At 38.1% G+C, this 26,600-nt stretch overlaps 1 protein-coding gene across 9 annotated transcripts in view; it reads left to right on the top strand.

The window, feature by feature from the left end:
- The window catches only part of NKTR (natural killer cell triggering receptor), a 46,583-nt gene extending 19,983 nt beyond the window's left edge, over positions 1–26,600 (top strand). For 4 of the 9 annotated variants that reach the window (XM_024754570.1, XM_024754569.1, XM_024754571.1 and 1 more), the window contains 12 exons: positions 7,125–7,154; positions 7,677–7,822; positions 9,025–9,247; positions 9,668–9,823; positions 15,970–16,057; positions 16,551–16,696; positions 18,074–20,965; positions 23,333–23,428; positions 24,172–24,228; positions 24,512–24,544; positions 24,718–24,822; positions 26,320–26,600. In XM_024754570.1, coding sequence (XP_024610338.1) covers positions 7,125–7,154; positions 7,677–7,822; positions 9,025–9,247; positions 9,668–9,823; positions 15,970–16,057; positions 16,551–16,696; positions 18,074–20,965; positions 23,333–23,428; positions 24,172–24,228; positions 24,512–24,544; positions 24,718–24,822; positions 26,320–26,407 — 4,060 coding nt within the window. In that variant the 3' untranslated portion in view covers positions 26,408–26,600. Of the gene's footprint in view, positions 1–4,186; positions 4,215–7,124; positions 7,155–7,676; positions 7,823–9,024; positions 9,248–9,667; positions 9,824–15,969; positions 16,058–16,550; positions 16,697–18,073; positions 20,966–23,332; positions 23,429–24,171; positions 24,229–24,511; positions 24,545–24,717; positions 24,823–26,319 lie in introns of all 9 variants that reach the window. The other 5 variants (XM_024754575.1, XM_024754577.1, XM_024754572.1 and 2 more) reach the window with 5 other exon arrangements.

Below are 26,600 nucleotides of genomic sequence, written 5' to 3'. Positions count from 1 at the left end.
TGACATTTACTTCTGGAAATGAGTTTTCAGTTAAAAGCAATCTTGGAAGTAAACATTTTTGCACTCACAAAAAATCCTTCTCTCTCTCTTTTTTTTTTTAAGAAGTTTTTATGCGTGTGCTATTTTTTATGTGAGCTAAAAGTACCAATTCCTCAGGGGTTGCAGGATAAAATAAAACTAATGTTCACTTTGCTAAACAAAATGTTTCTTTGCTTTTATAGAAGGGATAGGTAAAATGGAGATGGTAGCCCATGAAAGAAATATCTTTGAAAGTCTATGTCTTACAAGCCCAAATTCTTTTGGAATTGGAAGTAGTAAAAAAGTATAATGTACTACCTTCAAATTGTATAGATGACCACAGATAATCGCTCTAAAAGTTGAGGTTCTGAGGGTTGATGGTCACTGAGCTGTCTGAAGGCTTCCCAGGGGTGGCTTCTGTGTTTCATCCTCCTCCCACAGCTCTTCCTGTGGCACCTTGAGCAGCAGTTCTGCAGTCTGAAAAAGGAAGGGTAGTGTGAGAATGGATCATAAAATGCCAAGAACTGCCTTTGTAGTTCCAGTTTTAGAGGCTTATTAATAAGGACTTTTAACATATCCTTGCAAAATTGTATTTGTAGTTTATGCTATACATCTGTTACCTTGTAATTCTAAGGAGTAAATTTGATGCAGTTAGTGTGGGTACTTGAGCAAAATGTTCCTCAGGAATTCTTGAGCAATAACTATTGTGCTCAAGAATAACTGTTGTGCTTTGTGCAATAACTATTGTCTTCATTACTTAAAACATTTAAAACCTCCCCTTCCTAAGGCATGTACATCATCTTATTAAACATATTTTTGTATATATTGCTTTCTTTGGGTGGAAAAATTATGTGTGTGATAAAAACCAGATTATCTTCTATAAAGCTATATGTAATTTTTGCAGTAACTACTTTTATCTACTACTATATTAGTCATAGTGATTTTGCTTTTAGGGGCCTAAATAGAAGAAAACTAATTGTTTTTGGAATAGTACTTCTCAAGAAATGTGAAAGAAGTGAAATATGGCACTATCCCCATGAATCACTGAGGAAGTAATGGTTTGTTCATGCTGAGCTATTTTTGAAGGAATTCAAAGAACTGGGACCAGAGTAGTAACCAGGTTAACTGGGTCCTTGTTATTTATTTTTTAGGCCAAAGACTAGGAAGAAGCCACAGCAGAAGCTATAGGATTACAAAGTTTTAGACTAGAAAAGAATTTAGAGATCCTTTGTTCTATAGATAATGGTGAGTAAGGAAGAAAAGACATATGCGGCCCAGGTTATAGGAGTTTTACTCATAATCCTGAAGAAATTGATAGCTAGAAAGAGAATGCTGCACACTGTAAGCTACGTAGGTTTATTGACCGGTCTGCTCTGAATTTATTTATTTTATTTTATTTTATTTTACTTCATTCTACTCTACTTTATTTTATTTTTATTTTATTTTATTTTATTTACCTCGCTGCGCGGCTTGTAGGATCTTGGTTAGCTCCCTGACCAGGGATTGAACCCGCGTCCTCGGCAGTGAGAGCGGAGTCCTAACCACTGGACCACTGGGGAATTCCCCTGAATTTATTTTAATTTTAGTAAGTTTTAGACACCACAAGCATTGCTGGAGAATAATATGACACATAGGAAAGCATTTTTCTTTTCCTTTGGCTGTCAGTCATGACAGTCTGTTAATTCTGACTCTGATTTTCATTGTCTTTATTTTCATTCATCAAAAGAATAAAGAAGATACTGCCTAAAGTAATCATTAAAAAGATTAGTTAGGTGATTTATAGCTTTGTATTAAATAACTATTCTCCTGGGTTAGAGCACTAACCTAGCTATCAGGAAGCCTTGTATCTAGTCTTACTTAACTATATACCTTGAGTTAGTTTTGTTTTTCCTTTTCTGTTTGTAAAGTATCTACCCCACTTTCAAATATAAAGTAAACATTTTGGTGTGAAAATGCAGACATAAAAGGAAGAAAGTGTTTTGTAGGTTGATCCTAAGTTTCTGAATATGTGGAATGATTTATATGCAAATATTGTCTCTCCTAAAGGAAATAGTTGTAATTGCTTAATTTTCATCAGTCTGAAAGGTGCTGCAAAGAAACTCTGGCTCATCTTGCCTAAATTGGCTGCAGTCTCTTCATCAGCTGCTGTTAGAACATGTTTGAGTGGCGGTTGCTGTCGTCTCCCTTGGCTTAGTCTGTGCAGGCCTCATATCACAACCAGGAAATGAAAAGACCCATAGAGCCTTGGAGAACAGGCTCTGTCGTTGGCCACAGTCAGTGGTCATGATAATTATAAAAATACAAGAAAATAAGATAATGTCGAAAAGTCAAACTTTGAACTTTAAACAAAAAGTGTGTGTTGAATTTTAACAGTCATAAATAGGACTGTGGCAGGAAAACATAAGTTCTAGGATATATTCTATGTCATTTAAGAATGGCTACTTACCTGAATGGGAGAGAAGTGCTGATCGTTTCAGAGTAGCAGAGCAAGGGAAGTTGAGGGGTGGTTTGGTTTTAAGGGCTTTATAAAGCTATATTGATATTTTTGGGGTAGCAAAAGTAGATTTGGGGTAGAAATCTTTTTCCCTTCACATATTCATGAATTTGTGTGAGAAGAAATGCTAGTAAGTGTTAATAACCTGAGAAGTTCTGGCTTTTTTCCCTACTTTTTTGGGGGTAATACCTTCATATGTTAATTTCAAGATTTTTTCATGAACAGATCTCACGACACTTAACCATAATCCATCGTCTCTGGATATTAAGTGTCATCCCTAACATCCAGTCTTAATATTACTTAGTGTTTGTGTGACATTTGTGTTAGCAACCTGGAAGGAATTTTGTATCTCATGGTGTTTGGTGTGTGTTATGTTCATGTTAGTGCTGAATTTTTTAAAGCTGTTTTATTTTGGTGACTTATGGAACAATAGAGCACTGTAATGTGGCTTGGTTAGTTTCCGTTGCCCTTACATGAGCTTTGTCACTCTGTACAAATTGGTGCCTCTTACGGGTGTGATAGTTTCAGGAGTTGAAGGGGAAAATTGCATGTTAAAGCCTGCTTAAGACAGAAATAGGTTGTCTTTGTTTCCTTCTCTCATACTACTTTACAACTAGAATCAGTTTTTTTTTACAACATTCATTGGAAACACCACATTATTTAAAACATTTTTGTGACAGTAATTCATGTATCAATGCCTTTATAAGAAATTAAAGCTATTTTTAAATATTTTAAGATTTAATATATCCAAAACCCCTATAAAGAATTTTGTCCACTGTATGTAATACAGGTTTTGGTCTGAATAGTAACAGATATGTTTAAAGTTTAATCGAATTAAAATTGGTCAGACAGTGTATATTCATTGAACAAAAAATTTTCATAATGGAGAAAATCAGATTAGACAGGAAAAGAAAGTACTGTGGCCAAGATTTGACAGCATACTTTTTCTTATACTTATATCTCTCTTGCCTTTTTATCCTTTGAGAAGATCCTTAAAATTCTAGGTATGCTGCCTTATTATTTTCAGTTCCTTAACAACTATAAGAGTGTATGTAACGGCAGTGAACAGAAGCTACAGTCTAAACATTTGGTCATTAACTGCTGATGGTAATCTGTTTTGATGTGTGACCAAAAAAGCTTTCAAATGTAGAAACATGAAAGGTACTTTAATTGTTTGAAGTGAATTAGTAAAAAAAAGTTCCCTGAAATTTTATTTTAAGTCTCTTAACTCAGTTCTTTCCATTGAAATTTTTGATTTCTACTGCTAGTAACTGCTCCTGGGCATTCAGATTTTTTACTTATGAATGTATTCAGGATACATTATTCTCTTTTTGAGAAGGATGTTAGTTGATGACTTAGCCAGTTTCTGTGATTTGTAAAGCGATATATAATGTTTTGTTTCTAGCTATTATTCACACTCTGGTGTTACAATATTAGGGACCTGAGCAGATTCCCACTTAAACTACAATGCTTTTCTTAAACATAATTCATCTCTACATACATATCCTATGTGAAAGAAAATTTAGAGCCCTCCTTTTTAAAAAGCTTTCTTGCTTTGCATAAAACTTGAAAGTATTTAATTTCAAAGTTATATTGATATTAAAACATAGATTCAGTCTTGTCTTAAAAGTGTATTACAATTTATTTCTTGCCATTTTTGTGTAAAATTTACAGAAAGAGTGTTACACCGTGCGCTCCAAAGGTAATGTCTCATTACTCTAAGGCTCTCTCTTTTTCTTTCTTTGCCTTTATCTCTTTAATCCTGTTGTTATGTGCATTGAACCATTTTAAGAAAAAAAACTTTCTGCTTGATCTGTGGCAGCAGTACATGTAAAACAAGTGTGTTTTATTGTTCATGGTTAATCCTGGGAAGTATAATTTTAATTTCAGTGGCTTGTTACCACCTAGTTCCCACACATCTTGGGGGGTGGGTTATATTGTATATAATGGTTTAGATCTCATTTCAGTACAGAACTGTTAATTTCTGTATAAGGCCGAAAGCTGCTTTGATAATGGTAAATATATATATGTAGATTGTTTTTTGGAGTAACAGTGATACTTTTCAGTTTCTAAGATTTACAAGGTTTAAATGTGCATATATTTTTGAAGCAGATTCATAGGTGAGGGAAACTAGAAAATCAGTGTTTGAGGGACAGGAGAAAATGGAAATGTGAAAATATTGAAAGCTTTTCTAATTTGAAATGTTCTTGTGGTTGTTTCTCCTTTAGGTATGTTTTCATAAGCATGTATAAACTCACATATTTATGATAGTCTCTGGCCTTAAGGTCTTAACTTACTGAGCATATGTTACCACACTGCCTGGGTCTTTACAGCTGTATAGTTTTGAAACATCAATGCAATTAAGAGTTGGTGGGATGAGATCTCTTTGCCCATTTTAGTAGAATTGAATGGCTTGGACCGAGCATATCATTTCCCCCTGCCCATCAGCCCAGTGCCAGCAAGCTTGCTTTACATTGGAATTTCTACTCTTAGAGTGTGGGCTGAGAACCCCAGGGGGCTTTTGTTAAGATACTTTCAGTATTCTTATTATGTAGTCTAACCCAACTAAAGCATACATTTGTACTTCTGCATCCTGAATTGCAGATGCAAGTAATGGACTTAATTATTCCCACCAGTTTAGGCACAGTCGGCCAGTTGATATTTGTCCTTGAAAGAATTGCTCTTGTCTTCATTTGTTTTCTTCACTACTGCACTAAAGGACCAAGTTTGTCTTCAGTTTTCATTTGAATTAAAAACAAAACTTGAGCCTGTCCATAAAGGTTCTATCCTCAAATTGAGTTTCAAGTATTATGTTGCTGCATCACTGCAGTTAGCTCAGATGTTTTAATCTCACTGTTTGCTCCAAAGGTTTGCTCTAAGGTGGTTTTCATAGCACTCCTGTTAGCCAGGATGCAAATTGAATTGGCTTGTTTGTGTTTTAAGACTCTCTGTAGGCTTTTCCCCATTACCAGAATATCTGAGAATTGTGAGAGAAAGGTCCAAGGAAGAGGAATATATCTAATCAATAAATCATTGTTTTCACTACTGCATGTTTGAGACTGATCCCTTATATTGTAGAACATTTTTACCTTTAAAATTTCTACCTCTTTCCATCTTTCATGCGGTGGAATCACTGTCTAGCGTATGTACTAACTTCTTACTATGTTTACTGTGCTTGGTAAAGTTTTTTAATTATGGGAAGCACAATTCTATCTTAAAGTTCTTGTCCAAGATAATTTCGGGATGCTAGTTTCATGATTTAAGCATCAGTGACTCACCAGTTTGCAAGATTTTCTTCTTTCTTTCTTCTGCCTGTTTTTATTCATTTTTATTGTTACATAGGCTTAAACTACCACTTCTCAATCTTCTAAGGAGAATTTGAGACTAGTGGTTTTAAAACTCAAGATTCCCTTTAAAATTCTGGCACTTCTTGAGTTGATATTTTAATTTTTTAAAACTAAATTCTGTAGTGCTTTTACAGAACTGAATATTCTTAATGTAAGTATAAGTGTTACATTTCCTGGTAGAATGATTTTTAGCATTGTTGTGAAGGTTAAAATTGTGTTTTACTGACTTAACGTTTCATAGAATTGCCTTAAAATGAGTATAAAAATTGGTAAGGGAGCTTCTAGTACAGTTGACTGCCTTAACATGGCCTGATAATCCAGTGACCTTTCCCTCAAATATTATTTCTCTTTCTTATAAACTAAGATGTTTGTGATAGATACTTCTGAGTCTAGTTATCTGCTTTTGAATCCTTACCCACTGTAATTCACATAGTCTGAAGATCTGTGAAAGTGTTATGGGAAAACTAGCTTGGGTTCAAAACATCTTAACCAAATATATCCCATAAGACTTCCCAAGAGTGACTGCCAGTTTGTGACTATAGAAGCAGCCGGTTGGGTGTTTTCTGGGCCATGGAAATTTGAAGTGTCTACAATGTCATGATTACTTAGTTTGCTGTCAGAGTGTTAGCAGATTGAAGGTTTGCTCCCTACTGCATTTTCAGAGTTGCTGTGAGTGGCAGAGGGTCACCTTAGGTGAAGGAAGAGGGGCAGGAAGTTCTGAAAACAGGACTCCTGAGGCCTACCTCCATCTGCCTGCCTAAAAGATGCAGACTGACTCAGTATGAAAAATAATCAATAGAAAAATTCATTTAAGTATGTGGGGCAAGTGTTAAGTGTTGATCACACTTCTTTCCATAAGCAAATGGCTAGGTGTTTTTTATTCTTGTTAAATTATCTTGATAAATTTTGAGTTTGTTGTTGTTGTCATTGTTTTGGATTTGAGAATAACTTTAATTTTAATGTATATTTATGCTGTGTATTTCAAACCTATATCACATATATGTATACATATATAGTCTTCATGTTGGAGAGAGATATGAGTTTGTAATTCATTATAATCTTGAGGGTTTTTTTAAATCAGTAAAATGACTACTGTTGCTGTTTTTAAGCTTATTAAGTTCAGGTGTGTATCATGTTTAACTTTTTCCCCTATCTTTTTATCTTTACCTCTTTGTCCTCTACATGCTGTGATTTAAACCCTTCTGCTCTGTTCACCTGAACACCTGGTTTTTGCCATCTTCTTTATGTTGATGTTTGTTACACAGTACCACAAAACCTGCTCCACACCTGGATGGGTAAGAGTTATGTTCTTTTTATCTTGGAGAGGTGTTTGGGTGGCCAGTTCAAGACAGATTAGACCATGGGTGAACCCTCAAGGGGGCGCTCTTGGTCTCTGGGTTAATCTCATAGCCAAGCTCTTCCTAAGGATCACAGGGTGCAGTAGTCTTGAGACCTCTCATGTCACTGAAGGGGTCTTTGCGTGGGCTCATGGGTGAACTTCTCAGGCATGCGCTCTTGAGTGACCCTGTAAGGATGGTGTCTGAGTATCAAGTGCAATCTGATTGTTATCAGACTCTTTACTATAAAATAGTTAAGAACCATTGTTTTTAAGGCAGAAAACTAAGGCCCAGTTTGAGATTTTTTTTTTTTCCTTTTATGAAGCAGAAGTTCTAATTCCCTTCTAGTTGCTTCATACATCAAACACTTCGCTCTTATTTTCAGGTCTGTGGATATGTCATTGATAACAGTTGTCTTGATTACTGCTCATGGCTTAATTATCGTCAAAACAATTTTTTCTTGAATTTGTATTGCAACAGGGTGCATGTTGTCTTTGGACTAGTTATTTCCGGTTTTGAAGTAATCGAACAAATTGAAAATCTGAAAACTGATGCTGCAAGTAGACCTTATGCAGATGTGCGAGTTATTGACTGTGGGGTGCTTGCCACGAAGTCAACAAAAGACGGTAAGAGTGTTTTGGGGGTAGAGGGAGCTAGGATGCAGGTAACACATGTTGAAGACTGTAACTTAAAGATACCTCCTAGATTTCAGTAGTGGAAGAAACTCCTACGAGTAGTATAGCAATAGCCCTGATGCCTCTATATCATACCCTGTATCCAACCCATCAGGGAATCTTTTCAAATCTGACCTTTTCTTTTTACTTCCCCTGCTGTCAGCGTGGTCCAAACCCAGGTATCTTTTACAAGATAGCAATAGCCTCATTACTGTTCACTTTGCCTCTGCCCTTGCTTCTCTGTAATCTTTCCTCAGCAATGATAGCTTCCTGACTGGTCTCCTTGCTTACACTCTTGACCCTCTACAGTCCTCAGTAGCAACCAGAGCCATCTTCTCTAAGGGCTCCCTCTCCATCAGCCAAAGCTAAAGTCTTTACAATGGTCTGTAAGGGATTCGGGCTTTCTACTGTTTCTCTGATCTCTCTTTCCCCTCATTCATTGTCTTGCCAGCACGTTGACCTTTATTCAGACATGTCAAGCACTCAGGGACTTTGTGCTGGCTGTTCCTTCTCTCTGGAATACTCTTCGTTCAGATACCTGCATGACCCCCTCCCTCACTTCCTTCAGGCCTCTGCTCAAATGTTATCTTAAATTACCATGACTTTCCCTGTTCCCTTTACCCTGCCTTTACTTCCCCCTTCTTTTAGCATTTATCATTTGTCATATTATGTAGTTGCTTATTTTCTTCTCTGACCCAACTAGAATATATACTTCATGAGGGCTTTGTTACCTTACAATCTCACCAGCAAATTGTATTATCAACTTGGAAAAAAAAGTTTATTTAAATTTTGTTTTTACGTAAAATAGATAGCTAGTGGGAAGCAGCCGCATAGCACAGGGAGATCAGCTCAAGGGGTGGGATAGGGAGGGTGGGAGGGAGGGAGATGCAAGAGGGAAGAGATATGGGGACATATGTATATGTATAACTGATTCACTTTGTTATAAAGCAGAAACTGACATACCATTCATTGTAAAGCAATTATACTCTAATAAAGATGTTAAAAAATATTAAAATTAAAAAAGAATAAATAAATTTTGTTTTTAGTTTTCTTTATACAAAACATGTTTTACAATACTTGGTAATCACATTTTTTACTCTGAAACATAGGCACTGAAATCCAGTACTAATATTTTTGTTAATATTTCTTAAAAGTTTTTGAGAAAAAAAGGAAGAAACCAACTCATTCAGAAGTCTCGGATTCCTCTTCCAATTCCTCTTCCTCTTCAGAATCATCCTCAGAAAGTGAAATTGAACATGAGAGAAGCAGAAGAAGGAAACATAAGAGGAGGCCAAAAGTTAAACATTCTAAAAAGAGACGAAAGGAAGCAAGCAGTTCAGAAGAGCCAAGGAATAAACATATAATAAGCCCAAAAGGGTAAGTGTGAAACACCAAGGTAGTCTTACCTAAGAAACAAACACCCTGGAATGGGGAAAGTATGTGTGATTCTGTAAACTTAGCTTTGTTACCTGTTGTTGAAAAGGATAGCATTTTGTGGACTTCAAATTGAAATCTAGCAAATCAAGGGTAGCACAGATGTTTCATATAAAACATTTACGCGTTTGCAGGTAAGAAAAGAAAAAAGGATCATTTGGCAATTCTTATCAGAATTTTAGTGCTGTGGCTTTTTCACTGCATTGATGTTTTATATGTTCTCTTTATGACAGTTGTGTAAACCTTTTTAGTGAGCTTTGTAAGGTATCAGTACTTTTGCTGCTAATTATTATATTATTTAATATTATTATAAAATGCAGACATTACACATCTTAATTGGTGATTCGGTTTGTTCTCTCTAAGTCACTCTGAGAGGAGTGATACCAATGAAAAAAGGTGTATCGATTCAAATGCTAAAAGGGAAAAGCCTGTGGTGCGCCCAGAAGAGATTCCTCCAGTGCCCGAGAACCGATTTTTACTAAGAAGAGATATGCCTCTTGTCACAGTGGAGCCTGAACCGTAAGGATGATTAACCTACATGTTTTCGTTTCTCACACTGGTGATTCTGTTAGCTCATTGCAGGTCCACACTCATTTATTGAGCATGACCCATAGTCAGAGCACTTTGAAATATACTGGGGGAGAGATTGGATTCGTAAATGACATGTACCCTACCTTTCAAAATTCATATTCTGCTAGTAGAGAGAGGGGGTTTGGCAAGTTGATCGGGGAAAAGTTCTTAGTGGAGATCTGGAAAGATTTCATTACCAGTCTCATTTACTTGGCCTTTCATTAGAGGTGAGATTTTGGTTGTCAAAACAGGGTTAGTTGAACTCTTTGGATCCAACCGAGTGATAAAACATACTCCAGTTTATAGTGCAAAATTATTGCGTGATGACTGGGGATAAAATTTAGTCCCATATGTTACTGTTGTTAACTTGCTCAGTGATAAATCCTCTGTACTGGAAAAACTAACATGTAGCTTTAGACTTGGTCTCAAAAAATAGTAATTAATGTATTTTGTGTGTTAGACTCAAGTTTAGAATTGTTAAGGGAAATATATGAATAGAAGTACCATAAAGTGGTTGGTGTAATTGACACGTTTCCTATGAAGAGTTAATATTGAAGCCTGAGAAGTTACGCACATGTCCCTGTTCACAATCAAGTCTCTTGATTGTGGTTATTGTTTAGTTCATTAGATATTTTAAAATTCTGTATTTTCTCATTTTAAAAAGCTATTATGAAATGGGATGTATCTTTGAACTAATAGCTTAACATACTGATGTTTTCATTTTTAAAAATTGAATATTCTCTTTATGACAGTTGTGTAAACCTTTTTAGTGAGCTTTGTAAGGTATCAGTAGTTTTGCTGTTAATTATATTATTATATTATATATAATATAATATAGATTGTGAGCAAATTTTAGTGGGATCCTTCTTTCTGAAAATATAAGACACCATTCATTGATCAAATCCATTTGGTTTTCAGAAAGTAGGAAACTTGAAAGGTCAGTTTTAGTGTCATCTAGCAGGGGTTGGCAAACGATAGTCATCCATGGGCTAAATTCAGCCTATTGCCTGGTTTTGTACAGCCCATGAGCTAAATGTGGTTTTTATGTTTTTAAATGTTTGTGGAAAAAAATCAAAAGAATAACATTTTGTGACATGTGAAAATTACATGAAATTCAAATTTCAGTGTCCGTAAATAAAGTTTTACTGGAACACAGCCACATCCGTTTGTTCACTATTTTTCTTGGGCTGTTTTTGTGTTACAGCAGCAGAATCAAAGAGTTGCAGAGAGTTTGTATGTGGTGCTCTCGTCGCTTTATATGCTATTCAGTGCACTACACATCACAGTGATGCAGTTACAACTCTCCAGTATTTTAGGTGCTACACATAAAATCCATCTGTGTGGAAAGATATTTTCAGAGATGGAGTATGTAAAAATCTCATTACAGATCCGCATTACCAGAAGAACAGTATTAACATTATCTGCTTTGATAGGGGATACTGAACCCTAGTTAAATGAAGTGAAGTGTTATTCCCCCTGAAAAAGAATTCCACTCTCCTTAGTAGATCTGTGTCACAAAAATGATACTTTCTAATTTCATTGATAAAACATTTGTGAAGACTTGTTTTCTTTTTGTTACATAGTTATCTTAATTTTCTTCTTGGCCTAAAAATCCTAAAATATTTACTCTTGGACTCTTTTCTTAAGAAAAAGTTTGCCGACTCCTGTTACCTGGTATTTTTAAAGTAGTTTATACCACTGTCTTGTATTTATGGTTGAATATTGCTAGTAAGTTTATTTGGTCATCACTCTTCTTTGGTTACATAACATCTTTGGAAGTTATATTCTGCAGAATTATTTTAAATCATAATTGGCAGGTAGTTGTGTCATACAAAGATAGCAAGTTGATCTATTTCATTAGAATGTTTGAGATTCGATCAGTTGCTTGGGAGCTAGAATTGTGTGCTAAGAATGCAAGGTAAGCAAGGATAAGAAACAGGGGCTGTCAACCTTAGTGAGCTTGCCACCTTACTGAATTTACCAGCAGTTAAGCTCATTTTCACTTAGCGAAAGCTGGGTTCCACACTTGCTCTAATTCATTTGTCCTCATCTTCAGCTGCACTTCAGAGTCATTTGGCAAGCTTTTAAAAATACCAGTTTCTGGGCCATACAGCAAATTAAATCAGAATGTTGTGGGGAGGAGGTAGAGGGTGGCAGCATTGGATCAGCAGCTAAAAGGTTCCCCGGTGAACATTAATTTGTGCCGAACACTTAATAGGCAAGTCATTTGGTTCAGTGCTTTGTTCTTCATGAGGAAAACGAGGTTAACAATTGCCTGCCAAGAGTCCCTGTTACATCTCTCATTGTGAGAATCAAATGATGTCATGAATATGAAATGACTGAAAAGACTATAATATACTTTTTAGTCAAGGTTTTCTTATAGTAATATTGTATGTTTATCTGGAGCCAGATTCCTGGTTGGGAAAACCCTATAAGATGGTTATGAGAGTCAAGTTTAATTTCTTTCCGTGACCTTGGGCAACATTTTTAACCTCTTAATCTTAAAATTCTTTGTCTTTAAAATGGAGATGATAATAGTACCTACCTCATAGTGTTGTTATGAGAATTAAATGAACTAATGCCTCTAAAACACTTATTAACAACCAGCAATGAACAATCTGAAAAGGAAATTGAGAAAGTAATTCCATAAAATAACATCTAAAAGAATAAAATACTTAGGAATAAATTAAATCAAGGAGGTGAAAGACTTGTACAATGAAAACTATAGGTATATATCTAAAATACTGCTGAAAGAAATTAAAACCTAAATAAGTGGAAAGACATTCTATGTTCATGGATTGGAAGGCTTAATATTAAGATGTCAGTACTACTCAGAATGAGCTATGGGTTCAGTCAAATTCCAGTAGACTTTGCAGAAATGGAAAAGTCAATGTCCAAGTTTGTATAGAATTGCAAGGTGTCCCAAATAACCGAAACAGTCTTGAGGGAGAAAGACAAAGTTGGAGGACTCATATGTCCTGATTTCAGAATTTACTGCAAAGCTGCAGTCATCAAAATAGTGTGGTATCTAATAAGAACCTGCTATGTAAAAAAATAAAATAAAATTCAAAAAAAAAATAGTGTGGTACCGGCATAAGGATAGACACAGAGACCAATGGAATAGAATTGAGAGTCCAGAAATAAACCCATACATCTATGGCCATCAGATTTTTTTTTTCCCAGTGTCATTTATTATATTGACCTCTGGTTAGTACCTCAGTGGCGTGTGGATTAGGTGAGCAGTGTGAGTCTCCGAGAGGATGGGCATAGTGGACACTGAGAACATCCAATATCTGGTCCCCCATGATTGAGGTTCAGACCCTGAAATATGGGACCTACTCATGGTCTGAGAGCCTCTGTAGCAGAAGAGAAAACTGGTGGATCATGAAAACATTGGAGTATAGACCTATGTTATTTGTCCTTCATATTATTGTTTTATTTTTAAAAATTGGCTCCCAGGTGTCCAGAATTGGATTTATTATATTCCTTAGGTTCATGACACCTCTCATGACAGTGTCACCATTGGCTCATATACTGGCTCAAACATTGTTGACTCATACAAAAATTCAGATTTTTTCTTCTCTTGAAAAATTGAAGAATCCTCCAAAACATTGGTTCTGTTTCACTGCAAGGCAAAACTGGTGGCTACTCAGAGTACTGTCCCTATTCATACCAATCTCTGCTGTCTCCTGACCAAGAGAAGTTGAAGTATATCACTGGGCTTGAACTGTTATTCTTCAAGTGGAAGAATAATCAAGTGGAAAGTGAACTATTCTATTGTGTCCACTTCACTGATTTACATTACCTGCCTGTCAGCATTTGAGTTTGAGAACCCTGCTCTGGGGGGAAGGCCCTTACTATATGCAAAGCACTGAACTAACAGTTTTTCATACATTTTCCCTTTAATTCATATAAATAAGTTGAAGTGTTATCTCTGTTTTACAAGTGTGAAAGCTGAAGCTCAAAGAGCTAAATAACTGGCCCAAGATGATAAAAATTCTAATTTTTGATGCTGAGATTCAAACTTTGCATGGCCATTATATTTTAGATAAGGGTGCAAAGTCCATTCCATGGAGAAAGAATAGTCTCTTCAATAAATGGTGCTGAGACACCTGGATTTCCACATGCAAAAGAATGAGGTTGGACCCTACCTCACATCATATGCAAACATTAACTCAAAATGGGTCAATGACCTAAATATAAGAACTAAAACCATAAAACTCTTAGAAGAAAACATAGGGGTAAACCTTCATGACCTTAGGTTCAGCAGTGGATTCTTACATTTGACACCAAAAGCATGAGCAACAGCAACAAAAAGACAACTCATTTTAAAAATGGGCAAAGCACTTGAATAGACACTTCTCCAAAGAAGATGTACAAATGGGGAACAAACATGTGAAAGGATATTTAATATCATTAGTCGTTAGGAAAATGCAAATCAGACCCACAGTGAGATACCGTGTCTCACCTACTAGGACGACTGTAATTTAAAACAAAACCCCAGAAAACTAGTGTCGGTGAGGATGTGGAGAAAATTGGAATCCTCATACATTGCTAAGAGGAGTCTAAAATGATGCAGCTGCTGTGGAAAACAGTTTGGTAGTTCCTCAAAAAGTTAAACATGGATTTACCATGTAACTCAGCATGTCTACTCCTAGGCACATATCCAAAAGTATTGAAAATAGATTCAAACAGATACTTGTACTCCAGGGTTCATTGCAGCAGTATTCACAGTAGCAAAAACCTGGAGACAACTCACGCGTCCACCAACAGATGAATGGATAAACAAAATGTGGTGTATATATATATATATATACAATGGAATGTTATTCAGCCATGAATTAGAGGTTACCAGAGGCTAAGGGAATGAGGGAAATGGAGAGGTATTGCTTAATCGGTAGAGTTTCAGGATGAAGTGATGAAGAAGTTTTGGAAAGATAGTAGTGATGGTTGCACAACGTTTTGAGTATAATTAATGCCACTGAATTGTACATTTAAAAATGGTTAAAATGGCCAATTTTATGTTATGTGTTTTTACCCAATAAATATGTTTAAAATGCTTATTAATATAACGTCTGACACATAGTAAGTCCTCAATAAAAGCTAGCCATTATGTTAATCATAACAGGTACAAAACAAACTCAAGTATGAAAAGACTTCTCAGGCATGGAGGACTGTAGCTGCCATAAAAACTGTACTCTTAGTATCACCCATAAGATAAAGTAGCAGATTCAGAGCATTGATGGAGGGGCAGCTTATAGTAAAGTGGGGTAGACAAACAAACTATTAAAAATATAAAATAAATGTGGTCCAGTGGGTAGGACTCTGTGCTCCCAGTGCAGGGGGCCCGGGTTCAATTCCTGGTCAGGGAGCTAGATCCCACATGCATGCCGCAACTGGGAGCCCGCATGCGGCAAGTAAAGAGCCCGCATGCCGCAACTAAAAGATCCCCCATGCCGCAAGTAAAGATCCGCGTGCCACAACTGAGACCCAGCACAGCCGAGATAAATAAATAAATATTTTAAAGTATATATATATAAGATAAAATTTAAAACTGTTAAAAACACTTGAGCATCAGAGTCAACAATACCTCAGGATTCCCTAAGAACATTACTGTTTTGACAAGAGACATCTAAAAAAGGATTGTTTTGAAAGTAGTTCTGTACTTTACAAGATTGATACTAGTATCGTGTATTTCTACTCAGCTGGGTTACTTTTTTTTTTTGCGGTACACGGGCCTCTCCTGTTGCGGAGTACAGGCTCCGGATGCGCAGGCCCAGCGGCCATGGCTCATGGGCCCAGCCGCTCCGCGGCATGTGGGATCCTCCCGGACCGGGGCACAAACCCGCGTCGCCCGCATTGGCAGGCGGACTCTCAACCACTGCACCACCAGGGAACCCCCGGTTACTTTTTTTTTTTAGTTTTTGTATTTAAAGGATTTGCTTAGAAAATTAGGTTATGTGGAGTGCCTCATTCTACAAAAGTGTTGAATCTAAATGAAGTGTTTTTGTATGATAGGAACATAAATCTGCATTTAAACACTGAGAAAACTGCCTAGCATTTGCTTTTTATAAATTTTCAATCTTCTTTTCCAGGAAGATTCCTGATATTACACCCACTGTAAATGATCAGAAACCATCTGTATCAAAGTCTGGACGGAAGATTAAAGGAAGGGGCACAATTGTATGTGTGTTAAAACTGGACTTTTTTCAAATTACTTATCTTAAGCGGTAAAATGTTTTTACCTCTAGGCAAAATCCTAGCTTTAATCTTAGGTATAGTCCCAAAATCTGTCCAAGGAGCTAGTTGTATTCTGTATAGTTATGGGAAGGCACTGCTGTTAGATTAGTGTTTACTGCTGTGTTTGAATGGGTTTGAATATGAAATGAATGTGAAATAATCAGTATGCTGAGAAATGTTAGTATATTGAATAATCTAGGCTAATGAATATAACCATTAGGACTTCAAAGAGGAAATTGTTGTGTGTGATTACAGGTGAATCTCCAGCTTTCCCATTTTTTTTTAGTTTGACACAACTTCATACCATCTTCTTGGTACTTCAGTCGTTATTGCCTTTGAATAGCGTCAGATTGGGTCTTATACCTACCTCTGTCCTATAGCAGATTACAATTAAGAGATATTTTGAAGGTAGTTATTCCTAACTTTGTTTTTAAAGCGCTATCACACACCTCCAAGATCAAGATCCTGTTCCGAATCAGATGATGATGATAGCAGTGAAACTCCTCCTCACTGGAAAGAAGAAATGCAGAGATTAAGAGCATATAGACCGCCTAGTGGAGAAAAATGGAGTAAAGGAGATAAGTAAGTATAAGTACAATCCTGTGTCCTCTATATTTTAAGTCTTAAGGGGATAGAGACATATTTCTGGACTTTTCAGTAAATATTTACCTTTAAAATTAGACTATGACCAAAGAGAATATATTTGGGAATGCTTGGTGAAATGGGAGGAGGGCTGCTTGACTTTGGGTGCTTTTAAATCAAAATTCTGTTTTCCCTCACAAGACTATAACCCTCCTGAATTTCTTAAAGATTTCTTGTTCAATTTTAGAAATAATCAGGACTTAAAAAAAATTATATAGCAGATTCTTTCATAGTCACTAATGAATAAATGGGTAGATAGGGAAATCTGTACCCAGTGTGTGTGTTAACTTCTGACCCCAGGGACTTTTGTTTCTTCAGAAGTGTATCCATGTCCTGTCTTCAGTGACACTCCACAGTGCAGTATCTAGTTTAGAAATGGGGCTGGCCCCAGAATAGCTAGTGCAAAATATACCAATGGGACCCTGTGTACTTGTTCATGGTAGAATTCTGTTTTTCTCTCTGGGCATCCAGCAGAATGGTTCGAAGTTAGAAGAGGAGGAAAAGGTGTGCGTCTGCTGTGTGGAAGTGGTGTAGACACAGTGGCACTGAGAACTCTGAGTTTTGAGCCCTGATATTGCCACTGAGATATTGTAAAGTCTGCATCTATTTAATGTACTTTTCCCCTAATTTCTGTACTAAGTAGTTTAACTAAAACCATAGGGGAAAGTTGTTGATTACCTGTATGAGGCTGAGATAAAAACAGTAGTCATGTTTTTAAGGAATTCCCTGGTGGTCCAGTGGTTAGGACTCGGGAGTTTTCCCTGCTGGTGCTCGGGTTCGATCCCTGGTCAGGGAACTAAGATCCCACAAGCCGTGCAGCCAAAAAAGAAAAAGAGGCTTCGCCTAAAGTTCAGGCAGTTATCCTGTATCTGCAGAGAATTAACAGAATTGTTTGGGAGCTTGATTTGATTCTCCCTCAGAAATTATTCCTGGAGGCAGAGTGTTATTGAGTGGATGATAGCCAGGAACTCAGTAGGGCAGCAGTGCTTTTGTGATTGCTGTAGTTGCTTTGCTTTTCAAAATTATTTTCCTATCGAATTTGAAAATTCTTGGCTTGGCTCTGAAAAAAATCCTTTTGTAAGTCTGATAGTAGTGATCTGATAGTAATGATCTCTTAGAAATTACAAGGTCGGGACCAGGCCTATCAGCTGTTGGTTTATCCTTCCTATGTGTGCTTAAAGTGTTGACAGAGTCAGTACTTGGTTGTTAACTAAGCTTTTGCTGATGCATTTGTATTGACAACAAATGTGTTTTAATTTTAAAGCATAGAAAACATGCTTGTAAATAATTGCATGCATATTATGTCCTTTTCTATAGGTTAAGTGACCCCTGTTCAAGCCGATGGGATGAAAGAAGCTTGTCCCAGAGATCCCGATCGTGGTCCTATAATGGATATTATTCAGATCTGAGTACAACAAGACACTCTGATGGTCACCATAAAAAACGCAGAAAAGAGAAAAAAGTTAAGCATAAAAAGAAAGCTAAAAAGCAGAAACATTGCAGAAGGCACAAACAGACTAAGAAGAGAAGGATTATTGTACCATCTGACATAGAATCCTTAAAATCTTCCACCCGAAGAGTGAAATCCTCATGTGATAGAGAAAGGAGATCTCGTTCTTCCTCGTTGTCATCTCATCACTCGTCCAAGAGGGACTGGTCTAAATCTGATAAGGATGACCAGAGCTCTTCAACCCATTCCAGCAGAGACTCATACAGATCAAAATCTCACTCACAGTCTTATTCTAGAGGAAGCTCAAGATCAAGGACTCCGTCAAAATCCTCATCACATTCTCGAAGTAGATCAAAGTCCAGATCTAGTTCTAAGTCAGGGCACCAAAGAACAGCATCAAAATCACCAAGAGGAACAGCCTCTCAGTTAAGTGAAAATAAACCTGTTAAAACAGAACCTTTAAGAGCAACAGTGACACAAAGTGAAAATGTTTTAGTACAGCCAGTGGTGGCGGAAAATATTCCTGTAATACCACTGAGTGACAGCCCTCCTCCTTCAAGGTGGAAGCCTGGACAGAAGCCCTGGAAGCCCTCTTATGAACGAATCCAGGAAATGAAAGCTAAAACAACCCATTTGCTGCCCATCCAAAGCACTTATGGTTTAGCAAATGTTAAAGAGACTGGTAGTTCATCATCCTACCATAAAAGAGAAAAAAATTCAGAAAGTGATCGGAGCGCTTATTCAAAATACAGTGATAGAAGTTCAGAAAGTTCACCAAGGTCAAGGAGCAGATCTTCCAGGAGTAGATCTTATTCCAGGTCATACACAAGATCTCGAAGTTTAGCTAGTTCACATTCAAGGTCTAGGTCTCCCTCATCTAGATCTCATTCACGAAATAAATACAGTGACCACTCACGGTGTAGTAGATCATTTTCATACTCTTCTGTTAGCAGTGATGATGGAAGACGAGCCAAGAGAAAATTTAGATCCAATGGGAAAAAAAACAACACCTCAAATAAAAGGCACAGCAGCAGCTCTGAAAAGACACTTCGTAGTAAATATGTCAAAGGCAGAGACAAGTCTTCATGTCATAGAAAGTACAGTGAAAGCAGGTCATCTTTAGATTATTCTTCAGACAGTGAACAGTCAAGTGTTCGGGTTACACAGTCAGCCCAGGAAAAAGAGAAGCAAGTCCAAATGGACATGAATAATAAACAAGAGAAAAACAGAGATGGAGAGAAATCTAAGCCTGAACGGGAATGCCCTCATTCAAAAAAAAGAACTTTGAAAGAAAGTCCTTCTGATTACTTTAGAAGTGGCAGTAAGCCCAAAAGGAAGAATTATGCTGGGAGTAAATGGGACTCTGAGTCAAATTCTGAACAAGATGTAACTAAAAACAGTAAAAATAATTCCCGGCCATCTTCTGATAAGGAGGAAGGTGAAGCCACTTCAGATTCTGAGTCAGAGTTGGGTGAAATTCACATCAAAGCCAAACCAGCAACTAAGTCTTCAGCAAATACTTTACTGCCTGATGGTAATAGTGCCTGGAAATCAAGCAAGCAGCGGTCATCAACCTCTGATTCTGAGGGGTTCTATTCCAATTCAGAAAACAGTAGAGGAAAACCCCACAAGCATAAACACAGCTCCAAGGAGCATCTTAAAAGGGAACATACCAAAAAAGCAAAAGAGAAATTGAAAGGGAAAAAAGATAAAAAACACAAGGCTCCAAAACGAAAACAAGCGTTTCACTGGCAGCCTCCACTAGAATTTGGTGAAGAGGAGGAGGAGGAGGTTAACGAAAAGCAAGTTACTCAGGAAGCAAAAGAGAAAAAACAACTTTCTGAAAACAGTGAAGCCGCAAAAGAAAATATTCCCCAAACTGAGAAGCCCTGTGAAGATGGCAGTCTTTCAGGTAAACATAATCCAATAACGGTTTCATCAGATACTGGTCGGCCTACTAAAGATGATAGTAAACTCAGTGTGTCTCCCGCAGCTTTAAACGCTGAGGAAAATGTGGTCAGTTCTCCCCCGAACATTCAGCATATTGAAGAGAGCATCCCAAGCGGAGTGGAGGATCTGCTTCAAACAGATGACAACATGGAGATTTGCACTCCTGATAGGAGTTCCCCAGCAAAGGCTGAGGGGGCTTCCCCTCTAGGAAATTCAAGGCTTGACACCCCGGATATAAGCATTTTTCTAAAGCAGGATATGCCAGCAGAGCATCCTGAGGCAGAGTTGGGAAAACAGGACAGCAGCGTGTCAGAAAGCAAAACGGTGGGTGAGGTGGGAAAACAGGACGGCAGCTCTGCCAGCTTGGCCACTGCTCTAGAAAGCACTGTGAAGAGAGAGGTGGCTGAGAAAAGCCAGACCAGCCTCATGGATAATAAATGGAAGCCCCTGCAAGGTGTGGGGAACCTGGCAGCACCGTCTGCTACTACATCAAGTGCTGTGGAGGTTAAGGCACTGACTGCTGTGCCTGAAATGAAACCACAAGGCTTGAGGATAGAAATTAAAAGCAAAAATAAAGTTCGGCCTGGGTCTCTCTTTGATGAAGTAAGAAAGACAGCACGCTTAAACCGGAGGCCAAGAAATCAGGAGAGTTCGAGTGATGAGCAGACACCTAGTCGGGATGGTGATAGCCAGTCCAGGAGTCCAAGTAGATCTCGAAGTAAATCTGAGACCAAATCAAGGCACAGAACAAGGTCTGTCTCCTACAGTCACTCAAGGAGTCGATCGAGAAGTTCCACATCATCTTATCGGTGAGCATTATTCTCTTTTCCTTTTTTTCTCCCAAGGAGAGTCTGTTATTGTTTTGCTTGGAAGAACATCAGAGTTAGGGACAAGATCACTGTTTCCCAATATCTGGGAGGGAATAAGGAGAAAGCTTGTGCTGTGTGACTCACAGAGCAGGCTGAGGACACAGGGAGCGGAGATTTCAGGGGAAGAAATTTGGGCTCAGGGTAAAAAATCTGTTGCTGTCAATTAAAGCTCCATGGCAATTGCAGTGAGTTGCCGTGATAGGTGGCAAGTTCTCCATTTTTAAAGGAGTGAGGCTGCTCTCTCTACTGTTAGTGATGCCTTAGAAGGTAATCTTGCATTTACAGAATATGTAGGATTTCGAGATCAGTAATCTAACCCTCCATTTTATACAAGGGGAGGGTGAGGGCCAGAGAGGCAAAGTCACCTGCCAAGGACTTGCATCTAGTTGATCTTTATTCAAGGGGCAGGAAATGGTAAAAATGATCATCTTAAGATTGACTGGTTGCGTCTAACTATTGTCATCAGCATAGACTGGCTAATGCAGAGAATGAGCATTTTTTAAACTAAAAAAATTGGTGATGGTGGTATGAAGTTAACAAGTAATTTGTATTCTTTTCTTTTCCTTGTAAATGTTTCATGGTTTTGCCTCACTGCCTCTGACTCATATCCTTTATTACGTTGTGCTTGATTTTCATCACTTGAACTTAAAATGCAGTAAGAATCTTTAACTTTTTTTCGTCCTAGTTTTCTATCAGTCATTTTCTTCCCTTACCCAGATTTCTTTAAAAATAGGGGCCAACATTTACCATCTACAATAACCATCTCCCATTTACTCTTCAGTTGCCTGCAGTTTGTATTCTGTGCCTTCCCTCCCCCATCTCACTCAGCTGACTGAGATTTTCAGGTACTTCCGCATGGCCAGCGCCAGGGCATGTTTTCAGTCCCTTCAGTCCTTCTAGAAGCCCTCTGCTAGCTCTCCTCATTCCCTCTCAGACCATTCCATGCTTGAGTTGTTGGCGTCTCTACCTCCTCCTGCTCTGACTCCCAGCAAGGCCCAGAGAGCTGGTGAATCCTGGCCTTTTGTCTCCGGGTTCATATTCTAGATGAAGGTGCCTGTTGAGCTACTCCAGCCTCCTGTCCGCTCGGTGTGTACTTACCGTTTACACTCAGACAGCTCTGAGCTGTTGGTGACGCTGGCCATTCTCATCTGCCTTCCTGCCCCTGCCTTTGGAGTGGGTGGTATTTCATTTCATACATGAAGACAGTGAGGCATGGAAACGCTAAGAAATTTGCTCTTAAGTTGGGCAGCTCACAGGTAGTAGACTGAGATAGCTAAACTTTGCCTCCCTGTTTCGGTTACTTAAGTGGGCCTGACTTCCCTTCTGGCCTGCGAACTCAGTGAAGTCAGGGGCTGTTTGCTACTCATCTTTCATTCACCTAACAGAGTCGCTCTATAATTGTTTGTTGAGTAAATGACTAGGATCTTATGAGAACAGAATGTGTCTTTGCCAATAAACTGCATCTGTCTTCCAAAACATAAGTACATGCTGAATAAAACCTATGAAGATACTACCTGAGTATCACATACACAGGGGTATTGTTCAGTTCCTGAATGACAAGCATAAACTAGGGGAAGCAGGGTGGGGGCAAAATTGCATTAAGTTTCTTGTTTGTTTTATTAAATATTAAATAGGTATAAATTTTTTTAATGATTAAGGTATAAAAAATAATTTTAAATGGTATCTAGCTTTAAAAATAGAGCTTTGACATACCTAATGTAGTCCTACCCGATGCTACCCTATTTTCTCTCTTCTCTCCTGGAGTTAAACATTGTTCTAAACTTCTGTTATAATTTTGTTGTTTTTCTTTGTAGTTTTACTATAAATGTTTCTATCTATATATAATGTTGCTTTTGCTTGTTTTCAAACAAAATCCTTTTTTATAGGTATAGATATTCTACGTTTGCCTTTTTCACTCAACATTATGTTCCCAAGAGTTACCTCTGTTGATACATGGCAGCTGTAGTTCATTTTCCTACTTTAGAATATTTCAGTATATATCTGTGTTAATTTTTTTTTAACCCATTCTACTGTTAATGGAGATTTGGATTGTTTCCTCTTCTGGTATTACAAGTAGGGCTCCTATGAACATACCTGTATCAGCCTTTTCTGTTTTCTCTTTATTTTATTCTGTTCAGTTTAAACCCTCATTAGCCGTCTCTGTGATACCCACTGGGAGGAGTTCGTGGGAGACCTTTCCAGAGACCTTTCCTCTTGTTGGGTTTTTCCCCTCCTGCCCTACTAGTAATTAGTTTTAACAGCATAATGAGTTAACATGATTTCTATATTCTCCACTCTTACTTGTAGATCAAGAAGCTACTCCAGAAGTCGGAGCAGAGGGTGGTACAGCAGAGGCCGCACAAGAAGCCGGAGCAGTTCCTATCGCAGTTACAAAAGCCATAGGTGAGCTTGTGAATCCTGTCCTACTGTGGGGTCTCCATCTGTCTTCTTTTGAAGGCCTGCCCTGCACAGGCAGAGTGGGGTAGCTGTTGAAAAGGGTCTTGTCATTGCTGACTATCAGACAGGCCTACTTACTCACCTAGTTCTTTCTTTCAAAGAGCTATTGGATTCTTACTGGCTGATCTCAAGATGGGATCTTATCAGAGTGAGGAAAGAGAAGCAGTAGAAATATTTAAAAGAGGCCCTGACTACCACCTGAACCCCCAGTACATCCTCTTTAACCTAAGTTTCCATCTGCAGTCATCTCTTGACTCGGGTTAGATATTGGGAGAGGAGGACTATTAAAAGAGGACAAAGGAAGAAGTGTGTGTGTGGTGGGTGACCCCAAGTTTCTGGTTTTCCCAGCTTCTTCCAGCCCCTTTTTGCCTCTCAGATATTTACCACTGCTGCAGCTTCATTTTACTTACAAGTGTCACACCTGTGTCTTCCCCTTCCCCACCCAGTTCCTCCCCAGCGACTTTCTTGATGTGCACCTCATAGAAGAATTGTGTAAAACTTCTAACGTTTCTTGTGAAATCCAACATGCTTTTTAAAAAAATTCCAATATACTTTTGATATGAAAATGAAATAAATATAGCTTCTGGATTTCATTGTGTTTTCTCCTTAATGGGCAAATAAATGTCTAGATTTTTGATGTAGCCTGTCCTGATCCACAAGTTGATAGCCCCTCATGTGATTCCTATTAGGACGTCCAGCAGGAGCAGATCCAGAAGCAGCTCATACGATCCCCACAGTCGGTCCAGGTATGGACAGGGGTTGGGAAACCACCTGTGGGGGCAGAATTAAAAGGGCCTTGTTTTATAAAGCCCTTAATTCCCTTTTAAAAGGTGTTGTATGTTATTGAAAAACATATGTTTGTCTTTTTGAACAGTTTTTAATCTGTTGGCCCATTGTGCTCTAGTGTCAAAAGTGATAATTGATGTCGAATTGTAACGGCAGGGATTTATTGACTATAATTGTCTGATAAGATCCATGAGATTCAATTGAACTAACTCAGTGTTAATTTTGTGATATTTTTCAATGCAGAAAAGAAACTATAACATTTTTCTGTTTAATACGGTAAGTGTGATTTGGGGCAGTTGTTAAATGTTTCCAGTACTTGTTCTGCAGATGTGTCTTCATACTGTCATATCGTGCCCATGTTCTAAGAGGACACTTAAGAAGCTAAAAAGAAATGGGAATATATGAGTATTTGAATGGGAAGATTTAGTGTTTGTTATTGCTGTTTAAAGCAGGTCCTACACTTACGATAGCTACTATAGCAGGAGTCGGAGTCGAAGTAGGAGCCAGAGGAGTGACAGTTATCACCGAGGCAGAAGCTACAATAGGCGGTCCAGGTGGGTCTCTGTTCTTTCAAGCACTGTAAGTTACTGTGGGCACTTAGGGTGTGGGGTGAGAGACTGCTGTAGAAGAGAAAGCACCATCTTCTGAGGACAGAAATACTTCTTTCTCTGCCTGAACTTCATCAACCCAAAGGCAGTTACTGAAAGTGGCCTTTGTATGAAGAGTTGCTGGGTAGTATTTACTGGTGGTTGTTAATGTTTGAATCTAAAATGGATTTTTAAATATTCACATATCCTTGGACAAACATTTCTTTTGGAAGGAATGAGAGAAGGCAACTCAAACCATGGCCCATTCTTTAAATAGGGTTGCTTGTTAGAACTAACAGCCAATTTGTCAGTGTTTTAAATTTTAAAAAGGTAATATTTTTAAAACTGTAACATAATACTTAGGATTGCAGTTTATACGGTTAAAAATGTTTATATATTGTATGTATTTATAGGTATGTTTTATGTAACATATGGCTCATACTGTGGGTTGCTTTTTGTAATGTCCCTTTCCTGGTGGCTTCTGGTCTTACCCTTCCCCCATACCTTAGAACTACAGTCAGTCGTGCTTGTAGGATATCAGTGTGATCTGGACACTCCCTTGTTTGAAACTCTTCAAGGATGCCCCACTGCCTTCAGGGGCAGATCCATGCTCCTCAGCATTGCATGGAGGCCTCTCCACCTACCAACTCCAGCTTGGGCTTTTCTGTCTTCCCTGCACTGACATTCTGGAAGCTTTTTCTTTTTCTGCCTAGAGAGTCACATGCCCACTTCACCATCTCCCCTCCTGCCTCTTGAAATAGCCAATTCTCAACTACTCTGCAGGTCTCCACTGCAACCCACTCACTGCCCCAGGGAAGCCCTTCCTAACTGCTCACTCTGAGATATGTTGCCCTCTCGCCGCATGTGCTTTATTTATCTTGCCCCCTATTCTGTACTATCCTTGAGCCCCAGGAAACTCTACATAGTCTACTCTGTGTGTGCCCTTTGCATCTAGTAAAGTGACTGGCTCTCTGTGAATATTTTTCGAAATAACTGAATGGTGACCATAACCAAGTCTTCTTGACTCACTCTCCCAGTGGTCCTGTCCCTGCCCCACCTCACCCTCACTGCTTATTGGCCTCCCATTTTGATTTGATTTTGATTTCCTTGTCTTTTAATGAAACTCTCTTTGTGGGCCTTTTTTCCCTTACTTCCTCAGTCTAATTAAATATTGATGTTCATTTTGGGTAACATGGAAAATTATTCTCACATATATGAGTGGATTTCAAGTAATTCCCCAAGAAGTTTCTTTATTTTATCTTAACCTGATATTACCACCATCTGTCATTGACATCTTTGAAAAGTCTGCAGTATTGCCACAGTCAGTACCCCGCTCGCCAACCCACTATGCTGTGCCTCTTCAAGCCACTTGCTTTCAGGCCACTCATATCAAAGAAGAAGCTACAAGAGGAATTCAGAGGGTTGACAATTAAAAGGTATTTCTGTTTTTGTTTTGTTATACAGGAGTTGTAGATCTTATGGCTCTGACAGTGAAAGTGATCGAAGTTACTCTCATCACCGGAGTCCCAGTGAAAGCAGCAGATATAGTTGAAAGTGTCCCCTTTTTTTGATATAAATTGTATCTTATTTGTAAATATCTGGTAACTTAAAAGTTTAAGAAACTTAATGGCAGTCTGTTGTTCTGTTTCAATATTAGAGATGAAGTTGAAAAATAGACACTTAAAATTGTTATTTGTTCATTTACACGTGCGTAGAATTTAAAATACAGATATGTCTCCTAAAAA

This window comes from Neophocaena asiaeorientalis, unplaced genomic scaffold (genome assembly GCF_003031525.2).
Source record: "Neophocaena asiaeorientalis asiaeorientalis breed wild unplaced genomic scaffold, Neophocaena_asiaeorientalis_V1.1 scaffold1148, whole genome shotgun sequence".
NCBI classification, from domain to species: domain Eukaryota; kingdom Metazoa; phylum Chordata; class Mammalia; order Artiodactyla; family Phocoenidae; genus Neophocaena; species Neophocaena asiaeorientalis.
Note: the sequence above shows the minus strand (reverse complement) of the source record. Positions and strands in the feature narration are given on the sequence as shown.